Genomic DNA, 27575 nt, shown 5'->3' on the forward strand with positions numbered 1-27575 from the left:
GGATTAAATAAACTGGACTGGGATGTGATGTGCTGCTCTGTTTTGAAATTGATAAGCACAGATTTAACCAAGCTGCTTTTTCATCCTCTTTCAAAATTCTTGTCGGAACAATTACGCACAGTGGGCGGTGACAGATGTGATTTGCAGACTTGAAATGAAAAGTTAGGACACGTTATAGTGTGGGAGGGGTGGAGAAAGAGGTCTAATGGTGTTTTTTTTTTTTTTTCCTGAGCCTGTTCCTCTAAGACAGACAGTTCACATATTTATAGAAAAAGCACGGAGGTCAAACGAGTTCGTACGAGAGAGCGAGAGAGAGAGAGAGAGAGAGATTTATGATCATTGTGAATGCAGTATCATAAATTGCAAAAAAATCAATATGCGATATTCCCCTGATGAACATGCATCTTCACTCTTCCTATAGCATACGCATAGATATAGGCTGTAAAATACGGCAAGCAGTAACACACAGTGACATCATCCAATTCTGCGTGAACTGCCATGTTGAAGCCTTTAGAACATGGGTGTCAAACTCTGGCCCGCGGGCCAAATTTGGCCCGCCGTGTAATTTCATTTGGCCCTTGAGGCAATATCAAATAAACATTAGAGCTGGCCCGCCGGTATTATACAGCGGCACCGCTGCTGTAACACTGCATTCACCGCTAATACTACAAATCCCATAATGCTCTAATATAAGCGTTGCTTGTTCCATATTCAGTGTTAAAGCAAATCAGTGTAGCAAACTGAGCAATAATTAACGTTTTATTCATGCACTTTCTCTTGCTACTTCAAGGCTTGAATGTTTGATTCATTCATTATTGTTATTTTATTTTCAAATTTATTATTAGCCTGTGGAAAAAGTTAATTTCGATATTTACCTCAGAAGGCTGCAAATAGAAAAGAGGCATTCAATTTTTATCCATCCATTATCTACCGCTTATCCTGTATTTAGGGTGCATTCAATTTTTATTTAAATTTTATTTGATATGCCATTGATATTTTTTAATTATTATTATTATTATTTGAAACTCGATTTGCATGTCACTATAAAGTTATATAAGCCTTGCTTGTTCAATATTCAATGCAAAACTTGTTTGGGTCCCTATTAAACGGTTAATTTGTTCAACCTTGGCCCACTCTGTATTTGAGTTTGACACCCCTGCTTTAGAAGAACCAGATGTAAACATAATTTGTAAGAGAAACAGCCAGCTTAAGAATACCTAATAAAATGCTCTGCTCCTTGTTATATAGACATGTACAGGTTAGTTTTTAGGAATATTATTATCAAAAGTGTGGCTCTGCTGTAGCTGTAGCTGAAAATTCAGATTAACACGCCCCAACTTTGAGGGAGTCGATATCTTTTAAGAATTCTCTCTCTCTCTTTTTTTTTTTTGAGATTTCGAGATTAGTAATATCATCAAATGTGACGAAATTAAGGTTTTAACATGATGAGAGAGTTTCTGCGATGATAACGGCCCCAAAGAGAGCGAGCGCCGAAGCTGCTTCCACTTCCACAGAAGAATCCACTCTAATGAAATTCACTAAATAAAGCAGTGAGCGAGCATGCTGAGTGCTATACTCTGCATTTTCATTATCCTACACTGGTGTATAACTGCAGACCACTGAGCACAAAAAAAACACAGCGGACACAGAGGTGGAAAGATAACTTTGATTGGGACATATTTGACGCCCGCGATACAATAAATACAAAGTTTTTGGTCCACGCGCAGATATGCACTCATTCTTCTTGAAAAGCTGACATTCATAACAGCTCCCGCCGCATAAATATTTTATCTGGAGACACCCATAAGGAGATTCTTTCGTGCCAGCCCTTCATCCTAGGAAATCATTGCGAAAAGGTTTGTCACTCTAAAGTGCCCTCGTATCCTTGGTTTCCATCTGCACAGCGGGATTTTATTGAAATATAACACAGGTGATGTTTGCACAGAATACTTTTTTTTTTTTTTTTTAAATCCTACTGTCGGGCACCGCTGAGCCCCGAGGATGAAAACAGAGACGGCTAATGAGAGGAAACAGAGAAGAAGCAGATACCTGGTGATAATAGCCCACATCTCTGCGATACGCCATCTGAAAGAGAGAGAGAGAGAGAGAGAGAGAGGAAATGGTTTAAACAGTGTGTGTGTGTGTGTTAATGTGTTCGCTTTTGTATTCAACACTTCTTTAGGTCCTTGTCAGGACCGGTAGTCCTCAAGGAGACCAAAACCTGGTCACAATGAGGCAGAACCTGATTTCTGAGGAGCTGGGTTTAAGGTTAGGTATAACACTTTGTTTAGGCTGTTCAAATGAAGGAACATCCTAAGAAGAATATCTGTGCAAACCTTTTTGTGTGCGTTTGTTGTTCTGTCAGACTATGAATCTTATTGCCTATGTCAAAACAGGTCATACAGGAGCAATTAGTAAAGAACACAAAAAGAAAACAAATGTATACAATCTATTATATACTGTATATATAGCAGCTCCCCGTGCGCTTTCCTCAGTCACAACGAATACAATATCTCCACATCTTTCATTTACTACTGAAAACATCTATATATACATGTATTTATACAGATGACTATCACTATCGTCCCAAGTGTTAAAAAAAAAATAAAAAAAATCAGATGCATTCAATTCCTAGTGTGTTGATTGACCACACCTGTAGATATGAATCTGTCGTTCACTGCAGAAACGTACACATTACTGTTCAAAGTTAAGAAAAGTAGTGTTGCTTTAATTGCATACAACGACTCACTTTTGCATTTTTAACCCTTTAACACAGATTGTCATGTTTCCTGATGGGCGAGCAGATGGGAGGGAAGACACAAACCTTTGCCCGGGGGTTGAGGTTCCCGATGGCGTCAGCTTTGAAGTCATTTTTGTTCTTCCTGCACAACACGGCTGTGATGATGATGATGATCAGTGTCACAACAGAGATGGGGGCCAACACTGCAGCGATGATCCAAAGGTTATTAGGAGGGTTTTTGACCACAGCTGGAAAAACAGAAGACACGTTTTTCTTTAAATTCACCATATCCAATTTAAAGCTAGGGTATGTAATTTCTGGAGCATTTTTTTTATCTTAACAATTTCTGCCAGTAGGGGTCTCTCAAGCAAAACAATGACATAAGATCACGGGAACTGTTGTCTCTTTGTCTCCTTCAGTAGCCGAATGCGCAGTGAACAGCAACGAGAAGTTGTGATCCATTAGTGGAACTGAAGATTTTTTCGATTTGGTTCATCGGATGACATCATTAAAGGCACTTAAAGGCACTTAAAATAAAAATAGTCGGTTACCTTGAATAGATGTATGGATTTCAATGGAAGAGTGTTGATTAATGTCAGCAAATAACCTTAGTGTCATCAGTGCTAGATGAGTGAATGCAGAAATGTTACATATTATATCTTAAATAATTAGTACAATCCGTCATTTGGACCACATTGAATGATTTGCTGTTTGTCCCTTAGTGGCCTGACCTGAGAGGCTGGTTCTGCTGAGACACACGATAGCCAGATAGCTTTAAGAACACGCTACAGGAAAATATGGCAGAGAAAAGGCGGCCAAAATTCCAATTTACCAGTACACACAATGACTTCCCTGTGTTTTGGCGGATAAAGCTTTCAGGGATCAGGGCTGGATCAATTGTCCTTTTTTGTGTCGGCTGCTATTGCTTTTATAGAATTACCAACCCCTAACTTTTAACTCTAATAAAAAAAACGAATCGTCGGTTGACTTGTTCTACTGAAGTACAATGTGCTTGTCCTGCTAAAATGTGCACAAGCATCCGTTACGCCCCCACGCTGCGTGACACGACCGACAGATCCACCTGATATACTGCGAGCCTGATTCAGCTGTTGTGGGCAAACAATCTGTGAGAGAATGCAGCACACTCTCTCACACTCTCTCTCCCTCTCTCTCCCTCCCTCCCTCCCTCTCTCTCTCGAAACATCTCATTCTCTCCCCTCTTCACAAAGCAGTGGGCAGCACTGCAGCCCAAACAAACACTGTCCTGCAGCAGGGAGCATTTACAGAGAGAGCAAAGAGCTTCATTTCTTTTCTCTTCACCGGTTCCATCGTCATGCATTTTTGCTTTTTACACGCTGTCGCTTACGTTCCGCTTGCAGCTGCACAAAGTATCCCAGGGTGAGGGCCATCGTCTGAGAGTCCACCGTGTTCAGGACTTTGGCAGTCGACGTCCCCAGTAAAGGCGAACCATGTTGTTGGACATAGTAGGTCATTTCTGCGGGATTCCTCAGCCCAGACACCCTCCGGATGCTCACCATCTGATTAGGGGAAAAAAATTTGGAAGGTTGTTCGGTTGTCACATTGTTCCCATAAAGGACAGTGTAATGCACATTATCTGGCAACCGATTAGTTAGTGACACCTTTTAAGCCGTGCTCACTCACTGCCTGCTGCTGCCTTTTGCCACTTACGAATGAAGGTAACTGTCCATCAATCCATTATCTACCGCTTTATCCTCCACCGGAGGGTTGCGGGGGGGGTGCTGTGCCTATCTCAGCTGACATAGGGCGATAGGCGGGGGGACACCCTGGACAGATCGGCAGTCCATCGCAGGGCCACAAATAGAGACAAACAACCATTCACTCTCAAGCCCAATTTATACTCCTGCGTAAAGTGCTCTGCGTAGGCTACGCAGAGTCCTCTGCGTCGACGCAGAACCTGTCGAAGAGCCTCTGCGTCGTCTCCGGGTGCACGGAATATTTTTTTAAGTGTCCGTCACTCCGTCAAGGGACAACGGAGACGGCAAGAGCTGCGATTGGTCCTCAGGACAGGCCGAGCGAAGCTGCTCTGTGCCGGCTCACAGTGAGCACAGAGCGTCCACAGAGGGCGGAGCTGAACACCGCCGTCTTCGTCGCTGCCGAACTATAAATACGTCATATCTTAACACACACAGCACATGTTTAGACTAAATGGCCAATTTCTCGCCTCAAATTATCTTAAAACTGCGTTCCGGGACACAGAAAAGTGACAAACGGCCGCTGTTTCAACAACAACAGTCTTTCTCCCTCGGACGCCATTGCTCACTGTAGCCAAAAGCACAACAACCTTGCGCAGCGACCTCTACTGATCGGGCGGGAAATTGCAGCGCCTATCCGTCCACGACACAGAACTATAAAGGCTCGAGTGGTCTACGTGGTGACGCAGATGGATAACGCATTACGCAGTGGGAGAAGTATAATGTGGCCTTCACTCTCACACCTACGGTCAATCTAGAGTGACCAATTCACCTAATCCCCCAAATCTGCATGTTTTTGGACTGTGGGAGGAAGCCGGAGAACCCGGAGAAAACCCACGCACACACACGGGGAGAACATGCAAACTCCATGTCCATGCAGAAAGACACCTTGTTCCAAACCGGGGCTCGAAGTTGTGACAATAGCCAGAAAGAACAGGGACAGCAATGTTTTGAGAAATTAAGAGTTGTGTGATATCATTAGTCACTTTGTTGCCTTTCTAGACTTCACAGTAAAAAAAAAAAAAAAAGTATGCTGAGCACAAAAAGCAGGTAAAACTGTACAATAACTTGCATTCAAACATGGCTGTGTTGGTGCCTCCCTGGATCTGTGTGTCATTAAAAATAGTGAGCGTACTTATTTAGAAAGAAAACATTCAACCTCAGGTTGACCGAAAACTAATCGCTCAAGCCTGTGTATCAACAAGCCAACAATTATAAATTGGACTAAAGTGTTAAGAAGACGCCTGGCCAGCATTCCGTAAGAATCTAAAAGGAGAGATTGTTTATCACAAATTCTCAGATCTGGCATATCCTGGTTTGGAGCTTCATACCTGGACGGTGTAGCTTCCTACAGCCGTGGCTCGTCTAAAGCGAGTGCCCTGCTGGCCTGCCAACACAAACAACTCTGCCAGCCGCTGCTCCATTAAATTGGCAAAGCTCTGGTATTGTCCCTCCAGGCTGACGTTATCCACATCCTGGATCACTGCAAATGTAGACAAAAGAGAGAGAGAGGACGGCCAGATGGCGGTTAAAAAGGGGACAATAAATGATTCGCTAGGAAACGAGAGCACACAAAGAGAGGAGCGAGGCAGAATTAGAAACGTGGCAAGGGGGACACAGAATCTACAGTTAGTGTGCATGGATATTAATGGTATATCAGTCATTTTGCATAGACTGTTTAGTTTAGTATTGCACGTTTAAAGCAAACTAAGGCTGCCCTGGGCTCATTTGTACACATGAAATGAGAGAGGGAGCTTGTCAGAGAGGGTTAAACTCTGCTTTTATGTTCATTTTCAATGTCTGAAAAGGGTTTTGGGGCTGAGGTTTCAGACTTGTGTGTTAAAGGTGCATTATGTAATAAATCTAAAGAACCTGGTCATAAAATCCTCCTAATATGTCACAGAGACTCAGGAATAATGTTCATATAACAAACTGAACTCACCAACAACAACAGTACAGACAAAATATTTGCATTAAAAAAAATATTTTGCAGACTGCAAATCATGTTTATGTTTTGAAATCATGTTTTGGCATGTGGCGCCACCTACCGCCGTCTACCAATCATTGCAGTCAGTAGAGTCTCAGCTGCCGAGCAACCACGGGTTGCCAGTTACGTCAGAAAACGAAACCTAAAAGACTTCGGTATTTTGAATTTGAATGGAGTAACCGTTTTTTGGCCACATTCTTACATATGGCACCTTTAAAATAAGATGGCCCACTCTCTTTTTTGCTCAAGTTTCCTCTTCACATCCTAATCACTGTAAGTCGCCCCCTCACAATACAACACAAGGCATACAACGCTGCAGAATCATTTTTGGCGGCCAAAATGAACAGTTCCACTCTAAACAATGAATTGACACAACCCAAATTCAAAGATTAAGGCACAAACGCACAAATTATGTGTATCTTTTATTGTAAAACTTCACAAAACAAGGCTGTTTTTTTATCTTTCTGACTGATTTAAAATATACTTACACATCTGACACAGACACATCTGTGCAGTGTGCACTGATGATGGCTGATGCTGTTAAGACTAAAAAAAATCCCGGATGTCAATTTATAGTCGTTGATCTCTGGAAACGTTCAGGGAAATGACTACAAACTGCGTTTACATTTAAATATTGGCATTCTGTTGGAGGAAAGACAAAAGCCTTCTGTCCCACAGTGGCCAAACATCACCCAGCGCAGCTTTAATCAATGTTTTCATCAATGGTTGAAAACCAGAAGCACTGGTTGCACCACGTCTTGCTCCGTGTGAATAAATCTCATTAAGGGATGACCTTGAACTGACTCAGCCTCTCATCGCGGTGAGTGCAGGGTTAAGAGCTACATGGCCTGAAGTGAAAGGCCCATCCATTATACAATAGAGCAGTGTGGGTGACTTTGAAAGCTACCGCTCACTACAGTTTATAATATTATGCATTAAAACACATGTGCCCTGTATGAGATTAGAATCTAATAGTAAAACAGCTTCATTTGTGGTTATATAGATACAACATGAGAGTGGTGTGCATAATCCCCTGCATTCTGAAACATTACACATGCGGCATCATTTATATACCTTTCAATGATGATTACAATCCTACCTGTAATAACCCAGAAGTCTCTGGTTGCAATGGAGGTGTTCAGATTGTGATACTCCAGTGCTGCAAAGAGAGCAAAATAATAGAATTTGTATTATTTTAACATTTTTCTTATCTACCATCCTTTTATTTTCCTGCAGCAAGAAAAAATAGATCACACCTCAATACAGTTTAAAAGAAAAATACTGAAAGCAGTCATGAAAAGTGAAAATGAAAGAGTTGAAGTCAACATTTGGGAAACCCCATAGCCAAGTTATTGTAACTGAAGGGTTGCCAGGTCAAGGGCTAGGGTACACATTCCCCGTTGCTCATTGTTAATTCAACACTCTAAATGACTTCTTGTGCTGGTTCCAAGCCTGGATAAATTAGGATGGTTGCGTCAAGATAAAAATCTGACGTGCAGATCATCTACTGCCGAAAGACAAGTTCTCGCTCCATAAAAATGAAAAAAACAAATCCCAAGAAACCGAACTTGTAATCGAATCCAAACGTTAACTAATAATAATATACATTTGGCTGTTTATGCTTTTAAAGGTTTGTTTTTCGCTGTGTTTTCCTACAGTTACAGAGTTACTGTGCTGTACTTCCTGCCTGGTTGAGCTCTTATGCTGGAGGCTGGCGCAGTGTTCGGGGGGGAGATGCTGTATCACTGACTTGTGAATGTGAAAACAGACAGGCTGGACACACAGAGCACACACTGCAGCCCTGCAATTTAACATCACACAAGGTAACAATTAAAATAACATGGCGACCTTGCAACACATTATGGAAGTCAGTCTGCACCAATGTGCATTAATCAACCACCTGATATGACCCTTCTTCTTCCTCCTCCTCCTCTTATCCCTCTTTCTACAAATTGTGCACAGGCACATCCTTCAGATCTCAATTTCATACTTATTGCTGTGCTCTTTTTCCCTTACCTCCATGAGTAAAACTGTTCTACTGTAAAGTAAAAAAAAAAAAAACAACGACAAAAAAAACACTGCTTTTTCACTCACACCTGTCCCCATCGCTCACTGCTAAACTCAAACTAAGCATTTGACAGAAAGACAAATGCAGCCAAACGTATTGAAATGCAAACACAAGCCGTCAAATCAATCAAAACGTCACGTATTACACGCGACGTGCATCTAAAACTCAACCGTTCGCGACACCTGTGCAGCACTAACACAACGTCTAACACCTTATATTAAAACTGTACTTCCAGTTTCCTACGCCACATTTTTTTAAGGTTGTATTTTTCCATTAGCTGTTAAAGTCTAAAATGAGACTTTGCCAGGAGCCTCGCTTATAATCCACCCGACAGAAAATGTTGAAGAGCAGAGGCTGCAGAGAGTGAAAGAGCTGAAGTCAGCACAGTTCGTCCTCCACCGGCGCCACAGGAACACGGAGAAGTCGGCGCTACAAACCGGCACTCTGTGGTGGTGTGAGATCTCGGGCCTTTTTCCATCAGAGCAGAGCTAAAGGTGACGCGAGAATCCCCCACTGTTAATTATTTACTGAGGTAATTGGCTTTGAAGTGAGGAGGCAGCCGCCGTCGGCATATGCTTACACCTCATGTGTAATATCACCATCGGTGAGGCTACCAAACAAACAGAATCGCCGTCACACTCTGGTTCTGTCCTGTCCTGTCCTTCTGTGTCGTCTTTAAGCTCCCCGTCGGTGTCTCTTTGCATCTCGTCATATTCCTTTATCTTTCACATCATCCCACAGCCTGAAGGTAACTCTACTTCCTGACTCGATTCAATCACAAAACTGAGTAAGCTTTTAATTCAGCGTTCAAAGGCAGAGAATCTACTTATCTTGATGTAAGCAGTGTGTAAAACAAAACTGCAATCTGACCCCAATGACACTCACAGGAGCTGCAGCCTTTTGAATGAAAATTCAGTTAAGAGACGCAGCCTTGATTTTTTTTTTCTACATGGAAAAAGCAGCAATAAGATAGAAGACACACACACGTGTGTGGATCTTAGCATCTGCACAACAGAGCAGTCTCAGACTCCGAAGGAGCCATAATCTGTCGTCTCGCTGTTTCAGTCAATTAAGCGAAAAGCGTATGACAGACTGTGATATGTTGTGATCGTATCACAGCTAAGGGGGCGTTTGTTCTGCGTGACAGAGAGCAGTGTTCTTCAAAGAAATGCTTCCCTTCATGCATCCTGCACATTTAACGTGGCTGCTATTCATCGCACTAGATGAAGACTTAACCCTTTAACACGGAGCGTATCGCAGACAACGCACTTTGCATTACCGCAACGGCGACGGTTTGCGCTATCGGAAAAAATTGCAACAATTTCTGAAAGACAATAAGTCGTTATTATGGTAATTTCACTCGCACTGTTGCAGGAAGCGGACGAATCAGCGTCTTTGTCACCAGAGAGGAGAGAGTTGGAAAAATGCCTGTACAGAGTTTCCATTTTTTTGGGCCTGTTTTTGGACATTGAGACAAAACCTACAACAAATGTTATTTTAAATACCTGTTATACTGTTTCAAATTTCAAATTTAACATGCAAAATCTGGTGTGTTTTTGGTTTTCTTTTGGAAACTTAAATTGTTCAATCACTACTTTAACATGCAGTAAATTGTAAATAACTGCCAGATATTGAAAGTTATTCTGGAAAAAAAAATGGGCAAAAGCACTTACTCTTACTCAAACTTACATTTTCTGGCCCTTTTATGGTTAAAATAAGCAAAAAAAAAAAAAGAAGTCACCTGTAACCTGTGTAACAATCAATGAATCAATCGAGTTACATGTAACCATGATGTTCTTGAGTTCAGCACTGGCTGCTCGGACCAGTCAAAGTGCTTTGGCGCTGTCCATGGTGCTGAACATGACTCTCAGCGATAAAAACACACACAGCCCACACTCATCCACTGTCTAAAGTTAATCTTAAAGGTCCAGTGTGTAAGAATGAGTGACTTCTCCTGGTGAGAGTGCAGACTGTAACAAACTGACTTCCCCACTATTATCATCAAACTACATCAGCCTTCACAGCCTTGCTGTTCTCCCTCCATTTTGAGATTATTATTATTCTGCTGCAGAAACCTGTCAGCACAAGGCTGTGGCGCTTGCCTAAAATTCATACAATACAGGCTTATTTTAAAGCATTTATACACTTATGCAAATGGGAAGTTCAGTTCCTGCCAATAAACCATCCTAAATGTTACGAAGAGAAGCAAACTCAGGGAAGACATTTCTGTTTTGAGCAGGTGCTTAAACTGTGTGGAGTGTGTCAGACAGATATTATCTCTCCTCCTCCTCCTCCTGTGTGAATAGCCGTCGGCTGAACATGAATCCCACGGTTGTAAACTCTGCAGGAATGCGGTCCGGAAAAGGAACCCCCGAGGTTTGATAAGATCCAGTTAATCCTCTGGCCGTAACTACTGCTTTGAAAAATATGTTGTGATGCAGGAGAAGCCTGGGTTATTTGGCAGCTCAAGCAGCAACTCTGCTTTGACCCTGAGCAGGATTTTGCATAGCCAAAAAAAAAACAGTGTTGTCAAAGTCCACTGAAGAACCTCTGGAGGAATTCAAGTACTGCAGCTGATTTGAGAACAATTCCTTAACCCGCAACCAGGCCAATGGAAGCACCTTTTTTGCACCATAGATTTTGATTTAGCCTCCTTGTGCTCAATCAAACTGAGGTGGGTGGTACTCGTGGTTTTATTATTCAAGACACTGAGGCTGAGACACTTTTCACTTTTCATATGTGAGACATGGAACACTGTGTCTACCTAGGAGGCATAGCATGAGCAGCACATTAGCGTAGCAACATCAGCAGCTCCAGGTGCATTCAGGCACAAAATTATGCTTTAGCCCAGCTGCATTTTGGAATCATTCAGTGCTCAACACACACACACACACACACACACACACACACACACAGACATTCTTGTACTTGCTGCATACTGAGGACTGGGTTGCTGACAAAGTGAGGACCAGCATTTCCACTTTATAAATCAACACAATTACAAATATCTAGAACTACTGGTTGCAGTACCATAAATGTTTTTTTTGGTCCAAAATTCGACATAAACGTCATAATATACTATATGATAATAATAATGCATTATGTCGTCCAAAATTTGAAAAAAAAATTGGACCCAAAAATTTGAAAAAAAAAAGTCATACTATACTGTCATCCAAAAATTGAAAAAAAATAATTAAAAAAAACATTTTGAAAAAAAAAAAAGTCATACTAAACTATGTCTTCCAAAATTAAAATTTTTTTTTTTGAAAAATTGAGTATAGCATGTTAGCAAACTTTTTCGATTCTTTTTAATTTTTGGTCCAAAACTTTACAAAAACATCATACTATACTATGCCGATCAAAATTACAAAAAAAATGTTTTGTCCAAAATTTGATCCAAAAAGAAACATTTTTCAGAAAATCTTTTTTGAAAAAAATTATTGAAAAAAAAATTTTGAAAAAAAAATTAGAATTTTTTTTGAAAATTCTTTTTGAAAAAAAAAATGTGAAAAACTTTTTTGAAAAAAAAATGTGAAAAACTTTTTTGAAAAAAAAATTTTGGTCCAAAATTTGAGAAAAAAGTCATACTATACTGTGTCGTCCAAAATGTTTTTTTTTTTTTGACAAATTGAGTATAGCATGTTATAGCAACCTAAGGAAGTGATTTCAATGAAAACAAAGTGAGGACCGGCCAAAATGTCCTCACTCCGTAAAAATGACCTCACTTTGATGGTTAAAAACCCTCACTGGTCCTCAGTATGCCGCAAGTACAAGAACACACACACACACACACACACACACACACACACACACACACACACACACACACACACACACACACACACACACACACACACACACACACACACAGCGTGGTAAATCTTAAGAAAGGACACAACTGTATTGATTACACAATCTAATCTGTTCCATCAGATGTGCCCTGAAACAAACTCAGCAGAGATGACCAGTGTCAATGCGCTGAAAGGCCACTGCACAAGACAGATTGATTTCATCCGGCTCCTTTTATTGACTACTCTCTGTGGCTAACTTCAGGACAACCACATCACGTCACACGGGACGTGTCTAATCCTGTTCGGGTGAATAACGGACGCTGTCGATAGCGATCGCTTTAAAACAATGGTGGATAAATAAACGACCCCCCGTATGAAAGTCAAGTACCGCGGCTTTTGTTTTTTTCGCAAATGACAAGGAAACTACATTGTACCGTACATGTGCTAAATGTGTAGTTTGGCTCCTGTTGGACATCAATCCTGTTCCCGGGACATTTCTGGGAGGAAATGGAGTGGTAACACTTTAGATTAGGGAACACACATTCGCCATTAACTAGGTGCTTACCAACATATATTAAATAGCATACTAGCCCTTTATTAGTAATCATTAAGCACGTATTAACACCTTATTCTACATAACATTATTCTACCTCTATTATGACATGAATTAAGATTTTTCCTACATAAGGTGTTAATATGTGCTTTATATTTACTAATAAAGGGCCAGTATGCTACTTATATGCATGTTAGTAAGCACCTAGTTAATGGTGAATATGTGTTCTGTAATCTAAAGTGTTACCAACGGAGTTAATCCCTTTCAGAGCCCCAGTAGTTGACACCACGCAATCCCATCATCACAGACGGGGGCCAATGGTCCCTTCTGACCTTTTTTTTTTTTTTTAAAGTAACAAATGCACTGTTTTATAATAATAAGTAATGTAGTTTTTTTAAATAATGACAATGTAACCAAATCTAAGCCATTAAAATTGAAAGATTGTGCATTTTCTTTCACATCTGGAGTCAAATAACATCAGAGGAGATGAAGGCGTGTAGCTCTCTGTTACTGCTGGGTTTCGAACCCGGGACCGCGGCGGCCAGGACTGTGTGTGTGTGGCTCTTTAGCTCGGCTTTACGCGCCGATTTACATTTTTATTACAAAGTAAAAGTGGTGCATTGCTGTTGTGCCCCAGTATACCAGAGACAAGCAAACGTTTTACCAAATCACCACATACAGTATCCCGAGAGACGGCAGAGTTGGATTACTGCTGTGAAACATGCTCATAGCAAGCAGAGAAGATGTGACAGGTTCCACTTGTGCAGTGATCACATTTTATCAGGTACAGAATCCAAAACTAATGAACTAATGAAAAATATTGTTTGTTTTACATGCTGTTAGTGAAAAATGTAAGCCTTCAGGTGCAGAATTAAGTCCACTCTGCCTGTTTCCATACTCATGAAAATCACCCGGTTGGATAATATTCACTCTGTTAAATTCTGCGATATATTGCTGGCGCTGGCACCGTTGGCCCCTCATCTTTGCAGGAAGGCTTTTCACTACGCTACCATGGCGGCGAGCGCAAACGTGACATTTGAAACTCCATTGTCGGCCGCAGCAACCGAATGTTTGCTCTGAACGCACTGTGAACAAGGTCAAGCAATCTGTGACTCTTCCCCTCAAGGGAACAGCGAAGCACAATACAAATGACGCCTCATTACAAGTTCTGCATCTGCCTCGTCTCCCCTCTGCTGAGCAGTACGTACACATCCTTCCCCAGATACACTGGTGGGGATAGAACCAGGCCGCACACTGGGACACAGCTGGGCTCGCTCTTTACACTCCTGCTGGTTTCGCTGTCGCTTTTCATTTGTTTGTTTTTTTCTGGGAGGAGACCTCCGACGCAGACGGAGTTGCCAGACTGAGCACAACCGCACAGGAGAGCGAGACCATATAGACACGGGGCTGACTTTTTATCTTGGCTCAATCGATAATGTTTGAACGGATCCATCATTAAAATCTAACAATAGTATTATACAGGTTTTGGTATCTATTATTTTTTGGAATATGTAGGTACTGGGCAGATTGTTGAGGGGTCTGTCGAATCATAGACCAGTGGTCTCAAACTTGCGGCCCTCATGCCACATGTGGTTCCGCCACTTAATGTCAAGTTATAAGGGAGTTATTTCTGTAAGTTTCTAGTAAGTAATAGATTATATTTGCATCATAAATACATTTTTATTTTGAACTATACATCATTCCATGTCAATGCGGACACTTTATTTTTAAAATTCTGCATACGATCTATCATTTTTTTATTGTGATATCCTGATGAATATGATATTATTTTGAGCTCATGTTGCATGCGCACCATGACTGAACAGTTGTTTTTTCCACTTGACTGGCCCCCTACTGGCCAGACTAAATATTTGGTGGCCCCAAGTCTGAGACCCCTACCATAGAATGTACTATATGAAAAATGTAAGTGCCTGAAACCTGTATTCTCTTATAGCTCACATAGAGTGGTCCTGTTGCACATATATGATAGTTCTACTTACATTCATTAACTTGTTTTTGTGGTCAAAAACCTCCTAGTTGCTGTCAACGAGCCGATAGAAATCCTCTTTTCTGACGCTGTTCCCCAGCCGCGATATTTCAGAGTGAACTCTCACAATTTGGTAAATTCTGGTTCCATTTTAGAGAAAAATAAATTTAAAAAAAAGAAGGCATATACTGGGGTGTGGATACAAATTCTGTCCAACAGGAGCATGGTTGTGCATGTTAACGTTACCTCACTGTGGGAAGCTACATGAGTGGATCACTGGGATATGATGATTGATTTGACACTGGTGGAGGTTGTGTCTGTTTGTCCTGTTTTGTACAGTACTTGAAAAATCCTGATCATAAAAGCAGCTGAACTGAAACTGAGAGACTGGAAATCAGTGAGCCCATGTGAATTAAAAAAGAAAAGCTCATAAAACAACCACTTTCTCTTAATCAAATCAACCACAGTTATTAAGGTTTTATCACTTTGTTCTCATAAAACCAATAAATAAATCACTTTTTTGTGTGCGCAAAATGGGAAGATGGAAAATTGTACTTTGTAAAAAAAAGTGTATACCTTCTATTCCTCTTCAAAGTATAAATAGAAAAAGGAAAAAAAAAAAGCATTACACAAAATGTCAGTTGAATCTAATTTGTATCCGGCAAAACAAATGACTCCCGAGACACAAGATCTACTTCTGTTGTCTCCCTTCGTAAACGTCGCTCAATTATTCCCGACTAACAGATGTACTTCAGAATGCAAATTGTTACTTACGCTCAGCGATGATAAGTGGCGGATAAAAGAGGAAGTAGCCGACCAGTTCGGCCGACAGCTGACCGAGGAGATTGGAGGCGGTGGTGCCATTAAGGAAGACAGTGCCATTACTCACAGTGTAGACCAATGACACAGCGGGAGAGCCTGCTGCTTGGGTGACACTCAGCATCTGGGAGGAAAAACGAGTGGAGCACAAACTCAGACGAAAGAAGAAGAAAATAGAGGAAAAAGCACGACAACGACACATTCCATTTCTGTAATGTGCAACTCCGTAATAATAGGGAAAAATATTGTAGAACAAAATGAAATGGAAAGAAATTCAATTACTATTAAAGGCCGACTTCACCGAGGAAGCAGTGGGGAAAACTGGCAAGGCATGAAAAGAGTGCAAAATACTATAGTATCAGGGTTGTTGTTTTTTTCCACCCATGCACAACCGTCGAATTAGCTTTAATACAGTGTGCACTTTGAAGTGGCGGCTGATTAAAATTAATACAAACACTGCCTCACTAAACATAATTAATTAACATCGCTGGAAGGAGGTCTTTTTTAAAAGCCAAAAGCCTGATGGGAGAGTTTTTTCACACGGAAAATGCACACAATTTGCATCCATTTGTAGCTGTCAAGTCAAAAACACGGGGTAATGTTGACGCGTGGAGGAGCACAACTGTTGATCTTCTAGCGTTTCTAGTGTCCACCTATTCTCCTTAACGCTAAGTGACTCGTTGTTTTGTTTTTAATACATGAACCCGGTTGTTGACTACTTCCAGACTCTTTTCATGCGTCGTTCCACGCTGATGGAATGACCTACCGAGCACTACCAGAACAGGGAGCGTCCCATGCACTTCCAAGAGCCCTAGCACTAGCACCCCCCTCCCCTGCACTGTCTCCTTCTGCACTTGGATCCAGCTCTGTACTCTCACCCTCTGTCAGTCCACTGTTCCTATCTAGTGGTGACTACTTCTATGAAGCTTATTCCTCTTTTGTAAGCCGTTTTGGATAGATAAAAAACAACTGCTATATTCTCAAATGAAAATGTTTTAAAGGTCCCGTTTTATGCTAAATCAACTTTTTAATAATTTTAATACTTCTATTTGGGGCTCAGTCGCCACACTGTGAAAAAAGATGACTCAGTCATGTATTTGTGGTCCTCCTCAGTACAGGAGATTGAACACGTGAAGTTGACTTCCGCGCTCACTGGGACTTCCAGTGAGCTCCACTTTGAGCGTAAAACATGCCGGAAGTCCTCGAAAAGTTCTATTCTTGGCTCCACAGTGCAGCACAGAGTTCTACACAAACTTCCAGCCTCAGAGGATTTATCTGTCCAGTGGATACAGGTTATATATGACGACAATGTGCCTGCTAGAGCCTGCAAATGATCACTTTTCCAAAAGCTAACTGCTGTTAGCTCCCAGTAGCCTCTGTGTCTGATGTTATTTCCTGTCCCTTAAAGGGGAAATAAGTAGTTTATAGTGCCATCTAGAGGAGAGGCTGAAATTTACAACAAAGACCTGCTGCTCTGCTCACCCCCTCCCTTCCCTGAGCGCTACGGTATCCGCAGCTGGTCAAATGTCGTCCTCGTCGTCTTTCTCCGTGTCAGCAGATGAGGTTCGTGAGAGCGAGGGAGAGGGCGGAGCTACCGCGGCCGTAGCAGACGAAGCGGAGAGAGAGGAGGCGGGACTTCCGCTACAAGTAAAGCGACGCTTGATTTGTTCTCTCGCGTTTGTCCTTACAGGCTCCGGTAGAAACATGGCGTCTCGCTGCTAACAGTGGCTATGCAACCGCGGTCCGCGGTCATGTTATTTTACATGACTTTTTGAAACACTACGAAAATGAAACAAAAACTATTATACAGCGACTAGACAATGCAGGAGCACATAATATGTATAAAAAAGTGGATTTTGGGTTATATAAACCCATAAATACTACATATTGTACCTTTAAGCTTCGTTTTACTTCCTTTTTTTTCCTAAAGATACTACTAAACCAAACGTTCTGAACAGGGCTGTTTTGGCAGGGTGATTGAACTGCTGTGGTGCTTCATCCTTATGGTATTTTGACCAAAGCATGTCACAGCCATGTCCATTAGGACACCAGGGAACTAGTTTAACATAGAGAAATAGGGTATAATATGGGACATTTAAAAGCACTGACATCAGAATACGACACTAGCTATAAAGGAGAAGACCCCACACTGTGTACCACGACATTACCTGAACAGAGAGTCTGCTGTTAGTGCTGAGCACTTTGGCCTGCGCTTCTGAAAACACCTTCTCCAGCCGCCGCTCCATCATCTGAGAGAACCTACAGGACCGAGGGTTATCACCTGCTCCCACAAACTGCAGCACTGCAACACAAGAACAAGTGTGTCTTCGCTTGCCGTGCAGTGCTGTGTCATTTCATCGTCAGATGTCGCTACATTTTTTTTTTTTTCTTTTTTTACATCTCAAACCTAGTTTCCACTCAGTTTCTCTTTCCTGCACCATCTGAGCTCAACGATGGCTGACCTGTTTTCAGCTGGAAGCCGGTCGCTGCGCTGGGTCTCCATAATGCAGCCGGGAGGGGCAGCGCTGTGACCATGGGGAGATACTGTCGCAGGTCTGCGATCAGCTTATCGCGGCCGTAGGAGTTCAAGCCTTCCAGCACAACTGAGGGGGAGTAGACCACATCCCCTCCGGTCACGTGATAAGCCACGGTCATGTTGGGAGAGCCAAATACAGTCTCCACCTGAGGAATAAAGACAGATAAGCAATGTTTATCGTGTTTTTCGTAGCTTTATGGTCGGTTAATAGCTCAGTGAATGGCTGATTGCAGTGGGTGTGATTTAGGTAAAATGTGTGACATTCGGTAGACAAACATTCAGCGCACTGCTCTGTTTGGAGAGATGGAAGAACCGGAACATGATTGAAGTATCATTTAGCTGTGAGTGGGGACAGTAGAGAAAACAAGTTTTCAAGAGCCATTTTTTCTTTGGCACAATTTGTGCACATAATGTCTCACTGAAGCTGTGTTTTACATCAGCAGATCACGCACTCACTCACTCACTCACTCACTCACTCACTCACTCACACTCATCTTCTACCACTTGAGGGTCGCTGGTGCCAATCCCAGCTGAGTTAAGCTCAATTTATACTCCTGCGTAAAGTGCCCTACGTCGGTTACGGAGACCCCTCTACGTCGTCTCCGGCTGCAAAAAATATTTTTTAAGTGTCCGTCACTCCGTCAAGGGACAACGGAGACGGCAAGGGCTGCGATTGGTCCTCAGGACAGGCCGAGATAACGCTGCTCTGAGCGTCCACAGAGGCGGAGCTGATCACCGCCGACAACGTCGCTGCCGAACTATAAATGCGTCATGTCTTAACACACAAACCACATGTTTAGACTCTAAATGGCCAATTTCTCGCCTCAAGTTATCTTAAAACTGCGTTCCGTGACACAGAAAAAGTGAGAAGCGGCCACAACAACAGTCTTTCTCTCTCGGACGCCATTGCTCACTGTAGCCAAAAGCACAACAACCTTTGCGCAGCGACCCCTACTGATCGGGCGGGAAATTGCAGCGCGTATCCGTCACCACGACGGAGAAGTATGAAGGCTCGAGGGGTCTCTGTGGTTTCGCAGTCGGATAACGCATTACGCGGTCGGAGAAGTATAATGTGGCCTTTAGGCTGAAAGACAAGGCTGGGTGAGGTCGCCAGTCCATAACAGGGCCATATAGGGATTAACAACCATCCACTTCTACACCTATGGTCAATTTAGAGTGTCCAATTTGCCTAATCCTCAAATCTGCATCTGTTGTATGACTTTGGGAGGAAGCCGAAGAAAACATTTACACACGGGGTGAACATGCAAACGCCATGCAGAAAGGTCCCTGTTCAAACAAGTCACACAGTAGCCCCCAGTATGAACCCATCCATCCATCCATTTTCCACCGCTTATCCGGGGCCGGGTCGCGGGGGCAGCAGTCTGAGAAGGGACGCCCAGACCTCCCTCTCGCAGGACACTTCCTCCAGCTCTTCCGGGGGGACCCCAAGGCGTCCCCAGGCCAGCCGGGTGACGAAGTCACTCCAGCGTGTCCTGGGTCTTCCTCTGGGTCTCCTCCCGGTGGGACATGCCCGGAACACCTCCCGAGGGAGGCGTCCAGGGGGCATCCGATACAGATGCCCGAGCCACCTCAGCTGGCTCCTCTCGATGTGGAGGAGCAGCGGCTCTACTCTGAGCTCCTCCCGGGTGACAGAGCTCCTCACCCTATCTCTAAGGGAGCGCTCTGCCACCCTGCGGAGAAAACTCATTTCAGCCGCTTGTATCCGGGATCTTGTTCTTTCGGTCATAACCCAAAGTTCATGACCATAGGTGAGGGTAGGAACGTAGATTGACCGGTAAAACCTTCTTCACCACAACGGACCGATACAACGACCGCATTACTGCGGCGGCTGCACCGATCCGCCTGTCAATCTCACGCTCCATCCTTCCCTCACTCGTGAACAAGACCCCAAGATACTTAAACTCCTCCACCTGAGGCAGGATCTCTCCACTGAACCCTTATTTTGAAATTGTTCAATATATACTACACAGTAGCCTCTTCCTGTTCTATCTCCATGTCCAAAAGGGCCCCAAGCTGAACGTTGCCTACTATGCACTGCCTATGCATAACTTCAACATTATACCTCCATTTAAAACGGAAAAAAAAACAAACAAAAAAAAACAACTACCCCTTTAAGACCAGGCCGTCTGTTTGGTAGAGTGTTTCAAGATAGTTTTATCTCCGACCACATTCAGCATCAGATGTGAACATACGTTTATGGCACAGACATTTTTGTATTTTAACGCAGCTGCAAAACAAGCCTGAACAACACAGCACAGTGTGTTTGTACAGTTTATGGCTGCGTGTATTTACGATTTCTGCATTCACACTGCAGTCTGGCCCGAGACACTGCACTCCGGCATTGGAAATCACTCATCACCACACACTGTGCTCTCTGTTACAGCTTGAGTAAAACGCTCAAGTTGAAAGCCCCCGCTTGTGACTCCGGGCGCAGATTGCCTTAGCTAAAAACTTTGATTTACTGGCAATTTTGTGCGTTTTATTCGGTTATCCAGTTTGTTATTCTGCATAAGTCAATAAGGCAGCAGCTCAATCAATAAAAGACGGAGGAGGACATAAATAAAAGTTGCCGGCTTAGCACATCTCAGCAGTGTCGAACAGAAACAGGCATTAAATGAAGGCACAACAGCCTTTCTGTGTTTAATTATTTGCACTTCATCAACCATGGATAGGAACGTTTTTTAATGAAAGCTCTATTTAGCACAGGATTCCAATATATGTTTAGATTACTGTTTAAAGCCATTTATGTTGAAGCACTTTGGGCTTAACGTCTGATCTTTCAAAAATCCTTTCCCAGAAATGAAGCAAGCTTCGATTAAATTGAATAAAACATAAGGAAATACATTTAAAAGGTATAGTATTTAAAAAAAAAACTCTTAGAGATGGACTTTATTTTGGTTAAAAAACATTCTTCCAAGTGATGACTGTTCAGAGAGAATGAGGGTCTGTGTCTCAAGCTGAATCCCAACACAGGTGACATGTTTCACTTTGCCAGAACTGACTCTGTGTCAGTACAAAAAACTGAATGACACGACATTACATATATAATAATAAAAGATTGATGCAGCACAGTGATACTGTTTGCTAATGAGTTCACAAGGAACCAGGAGATGGTGATAATACAGCGAGAGAGAGAGAGATGAAACGAGACATGAGACGGACAGAGAGTTTTGCACAAAGAGGTTTATGTTTGTTCACTTCAGGCTCAAAAGTGTCACGTATCTCTGTGTTCTCACTTTCATGGACAAAGGTCACATCTGTGTATTTTGTTGAACTGTAACCACAAAATGATAATAATGTGGTCAAACTGTGTGCGTGTGTGTGACTTTCTATGCTCAAGTTGTGTCTTTTATGCTTAAAAAAAAAATACTTTTTGAAGGGTTAAGACTTTGTTATATGAGTAAAAGTTTTAAATTAAAGTGGACCACAGAGCAGCAGAAGATGTGGTTGTAAAGCAAATCTTTGAAACCATCACCTTACTAATAGTAGTAGTAGTCGTACACTCTAAGAAATAAAAGTGATAAGTAGAACCATATAAGGTTCTTCAGCGTGTCCTCATAGGAGAACCCTTTTTGGCTCCAGGTAGAACCTTTTTAAACCTGGAACCCTTTAGGAGGGTTCCACCAAGAACCCTTTTAAAACCCTTTATTCAGGAAAGGGGTTTTAAAGGGTTCTCTGGATTAAAATGGTTCTTACCGGAACCATTAGTGTTACCAAGAACCCTTGAAAAACCCTTTCTTCTGGAAATGGTTCCAAGTAGAACCTCAGCCCTTGTAGAAGGACCCTTTTGGAACCCTTATTTCTAAGAGTGTAGTTTATTTCAAACATGCAACGATATATATATATATATATATATAATATTATATGCATGAAATACAAAAAACAACAGCAAAAATAATAATACAAAAGTGGATAATCAAAGACAACCTGAGAAAAGATATCAACACAATGATTTCATCTTCTCCACAAAGTAACAGCAGTCATTATTTATCTCCCTCTTCCTCTTACATTACTGCTCTTGTTTCTATATGTTTTTGTCACATTTTGAATTATGCTGGCAAAAATGACAAATAAGTAAATAAAAAGGAAAAATGCAGAGATAATAGTGATGGTCAAAAACCCTCATGCCTACTATATCTTGTGAAAATACGTGTTTTCAATAAGTGTTTTTGAATTGTTTTATGTTTGACAAACAGATACAAAATCAGTGTAGTGTCAGTGTGTGGATTATCCAACTTGAAACTAACTTCACGCTAACGTACGGCATAAGTTTGAGCGCCGTTTCATGAAGCCTTTGAACAGAAAATCATGTCGTACGCACACATTTTCAGCACAAGTGGCAGTTACATGGTAAAATATAGCCATTGTTCCATAACCTATAAAGCAACAACTATGCCTGTGGAGCGTCATAATGAAGGGCGGAGGCAGAGCAGCCATTGGACACTATCGGAGGTAGGTTACAACAACACTGATAGGTGCTCCAGCAAACTATTGGAGTTTAATTTCATCAGCTAAACACTGAAGCGGAGACGTTTGCAAAATAAAAAGTGAATGGCAGAGATAGTGCCGCCAAAAATTCCCAGTTCCACGATTGTTGTGGGGTTGGATGTACAGTATATCTGTAAGTGCAACCTACTATTACCTCTTACATATTCCAGGTTTGGTCCCGGAGAGTGTCTTCACAATTAAAAAAAAATAATAATGCACATATGTGTCTGTGTGTGTGAGTGTGTGAGAGAGAGATGAAACTATTCAGGTTTGTTATCCAAACCCATCAGGAAGAAGAATCCTAAGTTGACGAGGGATCCGATGGCCAAACCACTGAGAGGCTACAGTCTCCGCGAGTCAGCGCTCTGCCTCAGCAGCACAATTCAGCCTTCTGATGAACTCCCGTAAAAAAAGAGCTCTTTATTATCACGTCGCCCTCGTCAGGCTTCACCCATGTGAAGGTGTTATTAAGAGATTGCATTTCCACCAAGCCAAAGATTGGTAACAGACCCACTGTGAAAGGCTGCCAACAGATTAGCCCACCACAGCTCACTTTGACATTCAAACAGGCTTAAAGTCACCGGAGAACCCAAACTAAAAAAAGAAAAAATCACTACAACAACCGTACGATTCTTTACAACAGTACAGTACAACAGGCTCAAACGTGTTTTCGTCTCCCAGCTCCAGCTCATTCAGTCCATTTCTCGTCGTCTTTTTAAGCACGAGTGTGACACATCGCTCTCCTCCCAACCATTTATAACCTATAATTAAACACAGAAGCAATTACCCTTGCGAACAGCTTGCTTCCCATTGGACGGACGAGCGCGGAGCTGCTAAAAGGAACCCGATGTGCGATGTGGAAACGGGTGACAGGAGTGCACTGAAGCGAGACACCTTCAGAGACTACAGAGCGTCTCACGTTGAACATGTGAGATCACTGACCTTCACACGGGCAGGACGAGTACACTTCACCCCCCTCTCTCTCTCTCTTGTTATTTGATGCTTCCACACTGGGAAATAAAACACGTCGGGGTGTTTCACTTAACTGCCAACATGCAAGGACACACACACACACACACAGATCCACAGAAATATGCTTGTATGCATGACTGTAAGACGCTACAAGCCTCTTTAATTCTCTTATTTCTCAACAAAAGCAGTCAGATTTGTCCTTTTTCACCCAAATTCAAGATGAATATTTTGATGCTCAGTTCTCTGCAGTATCCTAATCACGTCATCTTTTCCCTGTAAGAAATCCTCCTCTCTCCTTTTAAGACAGTAACACGTCACATATTGTGTTGCTGAGAGGTATGAGAGGCTTACAGAATGGATCTAGCCCAGCGGGAGCCATTTTTGGCACAAAATGGCTAATCTACAGAAACGAGGATTATTTTGTGTGCACAGGGTGTGTTTGTGTTATTAAGAGGGGGGAAAAGATTTGTTGTCCTAAGTTTTTGTTGAAAATTTGTATAAATTCACTTCAAAGTTGAGGAACAGCACTCAAGCACAGCACTGCAACAGTCCTACATGTATAGTTTTGGAGGTTTAGTGCTGGTACAGTTCCACAAATATGTGACTTCACCCACTGCTTTCTGGGACACTTTCAGTCAACCTAATTTCTATATTAGTCCTCATCTCCTTTTCATGTAGCCTACATGGGGGTCCTTGGTTTAAGTTTCTAATTTACCCCACGCTGATAAACTACATTAAGGACCATGAACTGTGTTTGTGTTGATCTAATTTTAAGTCTTTGCATATGGATAAATAAATATTCAGTGGTTGCATTGTCTGTCATTAACTAACCTGCAAACACCCTGCAGCCCATGACTGTGAAATCTTCCCTAATTAGCCGTAGGCACTTGCTCGAGTTAAGTTTGAATAGATTATAGTTCCGATAATCGAGTTCCAAACACGTCCTCTCTCCTGTTCCCGCAGTTGCCAAAGAGAATCCTTTCCAAAAATGTGATTAGCTTGTAACAAAGCTGGAAAAGCATTCGCTGCTGAAATAGAGCTGATAACCAGAAGTTAGCAAGAAGGTCATGGATAAATGTCAGAAAAGTGCAGCCAAAATTCCCCAGTCTTATTGTAGACAATGACTTGTAGTGTTTTTGGGGACAGAGGGCCAACATGAGGCGGTGGAATGTATCAGCGTAGCCTGATACTGTTGGCTTTTACAGAACGTGTCGCTTTAACAGTAATTCATAAGTCTAACCTGTGCTTGAGCAGAAGTGTCATTCAGAGCTTTTCGGAGGCCCTGGCTGAGTCCCCTCCGCAGGTTCTGCCTCTGGATGCTGTCCAGTCTGTTTCTTCTCACATAGATCGAGACAACTAACAAATGCATAGACACAATTAGAGACAAGCCCAAACACATTAAAGGAGACATATTATGCCCTATTTCTACAAGTTAAACTAGTTCCCTGGTGTCCTAATGAACACGTCTGTGACATGCTTTGGTCCGAATACCTTAGGAATGAAGCAAAAACAGCCGTGTTCAGAACGCTCGGTTTTGAGTGCCTGTCTCTTTAAATGCAAAGGAAACTATGTCAGCGTCACTAAAGGCTCCGGCAGCTAACAGCAGTTAGCATTTGGAAAAGCCATCATTTGCCGACTCTAGCCGGCACATTGGCGTATCCACTGGACTCATTAATCCTCTGAGGCTGGAAGTTTGTGTAGAACCCTGTGCTGCACTGTGCAGCCGAGAATAGAACACTTCACAGACTTTTTCGTTCTTCCAGATATTATTGCCCTCGCCTGCACTCTCGCGTTTTTTAGGGACAAAGCGGAGCTCCGAGAGACAACAATTCCAAGTCAACGTGTTTAATCTCCTGTTCTTAGACTGAGGCGGACCACAAATACATAACTGAGTCATCTTTTGTCACACTTTGCCTATACTCATAGGGCCTCCGGAGTCCCAATTATTAAAAAAGTTGATTTTGCATAATATGTCTCCTTTAAAATAAACATAATTTTGTGATCTTACAAAATCTTGTTTACCTGTTTTCACCCACAGTCTCTCTGTGATGTTGCACTGCTGCGGCGGAGCCTCTGTGGTGGTGGTGAAAGGGGAGGTGAAGGCAGTAGTGGCTGCCCTGGGTGGGCTTGTTCTGAAGATGAGAGGAGTGAATGCTCTCCTGCTGGTTTGAGTCCTGGTGTTTGTGGTGGTGGTGGTGGTGGTGGTGGTGGTGACAACCCTCCTGGTCACGGGTGCTGGCGGTTGTGAGGTGGTGGTGGTGGTGGTTTTGGACTGCGTGGTTCCAGTGGTAACGTTTAGGGAAGGCATGGAGGTGGTTGTGTTTTTAGTTTTAGCGGTCGAAGCTACGTTCGTGGAGGCGAGCTTCACGGAGGCTGTTGTGGTGTCCGGTCGCGGAGGCGGTACCTGAGATGTCCTTTCAGAGGGCCCGGCAGAAAGTGTGGTTCTCGCTGACTGAGAGGGCGACAGATGGACCTCTTTGTCTTTGAGGAAAGGGAGTGCAACTGCTCTGGACGTGCCCGCGTTAAGCTCATCCGTCCCCGCCTCTGTAAGGACAACAGACACGTCAGTCGTACACTCTGAGCACTCGGAAACTGTTATTGGATGAAAGGATGAGTCGGGTGAGGGTGGTGGAGGAGTTGAGTCGATGGCAGAGAAGATGGTTGGTTTGGATGACAACAACGCATCAGCTGATCTCGATGTCGATGACGATGGAGACAGTAATGATGAAGGTTTAGAGGACTCTGAGGTGGTGAGATTTATATTCAATGAGGACAAAGCGGAGAAGAACGGTGACGGTGAAGAAGCGTTTGATGATGTTTGTGACGAGCTCTCGGGTGCTGACAGCATCAGATCTCTCGGTGAGGTTAACTCAGGTTTGTCTGGAAGTCTCGTAGCCACGCTCTTAAACGCGAGCGGAGCGTCTCGCGACGAAGTCGCAGAGTCGGTCGCGATGTGAGCGAGGGGAGGAGATGGATCTGGACCCCATACTGATGGAGCACCAGTGTTTAAAGTGACCGTTTGCTGTAAACTGACAGCAGCACCGAATTTCAAATTAGCTAGCGACAAAGTCATGCTCTGTTGTTTATAATCAGATGTTCCTTTACCGTACGTAAGAGACCGATATCCTCCAACAGTTGGATGAACTGAATAGGGATCACTGGCGACGACTGTTGGATCGTTTGAATTCAATCTATGCATTTCATGCTCTTGTCTGTCTTCCAGGTTTGGGTGTTCATATGATGGGCCATCTGGAATTAAATTAGACCGCGTCCTATCAAAGCCACTGGGCGTCATTTCGGAGTCAAAAGTGCTGCTTCGAAACGACACCGGCTTGGTGGCTTTCCACTTTTTATACGGCGCCATTAATTTTGTGCCAAAGCTGAGAATAGGTTTCACTGTCTCAATGCTGTTTTGTCCATCACTGGAGGAGGAAGTGGCTGCTGCAGAGGAAGCAAGAGTGAAGGGATCGGCCGTCTCTGTGCCTGAATAAAGCTTTGATTTATTACTCGTCACAACGATGGCGGGTCCCTGGGCACGCTGAGGAGAGTTTGTCCTCAGTGTTGTGGTGATTTCTGACCAAGAAGAAGAAGAAGACCTCTCACGGGGGCCCATCACTGTCACGCTGTCTTTACGGGAGAAACTTATAGAAGCTGCTAATCCACCATCAAAAGTTACCCGAGAAAAGAGTTCTGTGGGAGATTCTTTGTCGGAGCCTTTATTCGCCAATAAAGCATCTTCGGCGGTCATTAAAGACGGGAACTGTGTTGTGGACCGCCCTAAAGGAACACTCCTCGTGTAAAACACAGCACTTTTGATTAGAGCAGACTCATCCTTTCCATTAAATAAAGGAGAAACTGAAGTCTCTGCAGCGTTTCTGTC

At 42.8% G+C, this 27575-nt stretch overlaps 1 protein-coding gene across 1 annotated transcript in view; it reads right to left on the reverse strand.

Annotated features, from left to right (window-relative positions):
- The window catches only part of kiaa1549lb (KIAA1549-like b), a gene marked incomplete at both ends in the record, with an annotated part of 80598 nt that overhangs the window by 18072 nt on the left and 34951 nt on the right, over positions 1 to 27575 (reverse strand). The window contains 10 exons of the mRNA XM_083900615.1: positions 2050 to 2085; positions 2825 to 2988; positions 4107 to 4278; positions 5805 to 5956; positions 7560 to 7619; positions 15634 to 15802; positions 17847 to 17980; positions 18141 to 18360; positions 24936 to 25051; positions 25718 to 26239. Coding sequence (XP_083756741.1) covers positions 2050 to 2085; positions 2825 to 2988; positions 4107 to 4278; positions 5805 to 5956; positions 7560 to 7619; positions 15634 to 15802; positions 17847 to 17980; positions 18141 to 18360; positions 24936 to 25051; positions 25718 to 26239 — 1745 coding nt within the window. The remainder of the gene's footprint in view (positions 1 to 2049; positions 2086 to 2824; positions 2989 to 4106; positions 4279 to 5804; positions 5957 to 7559; positions 7620 to 15633; positions 15803 to 17846; positions 17981 to 18140; positions 18361 to 24935; positions 25052 to 25717; positions 26240 to 27575) is intronic.

This window comes from Microchirus variegatus (genome assembly GCF_963457635.1).
Source record: "Microchirus variegatus genome assembly, chromosome: 14".
Lineage (NCBI taxonomy): Eukaryota > Metazoa > Chordata > Actinopteri > Pleuronectiformes > Soleidae > Microchirus > Microchirus variegatus.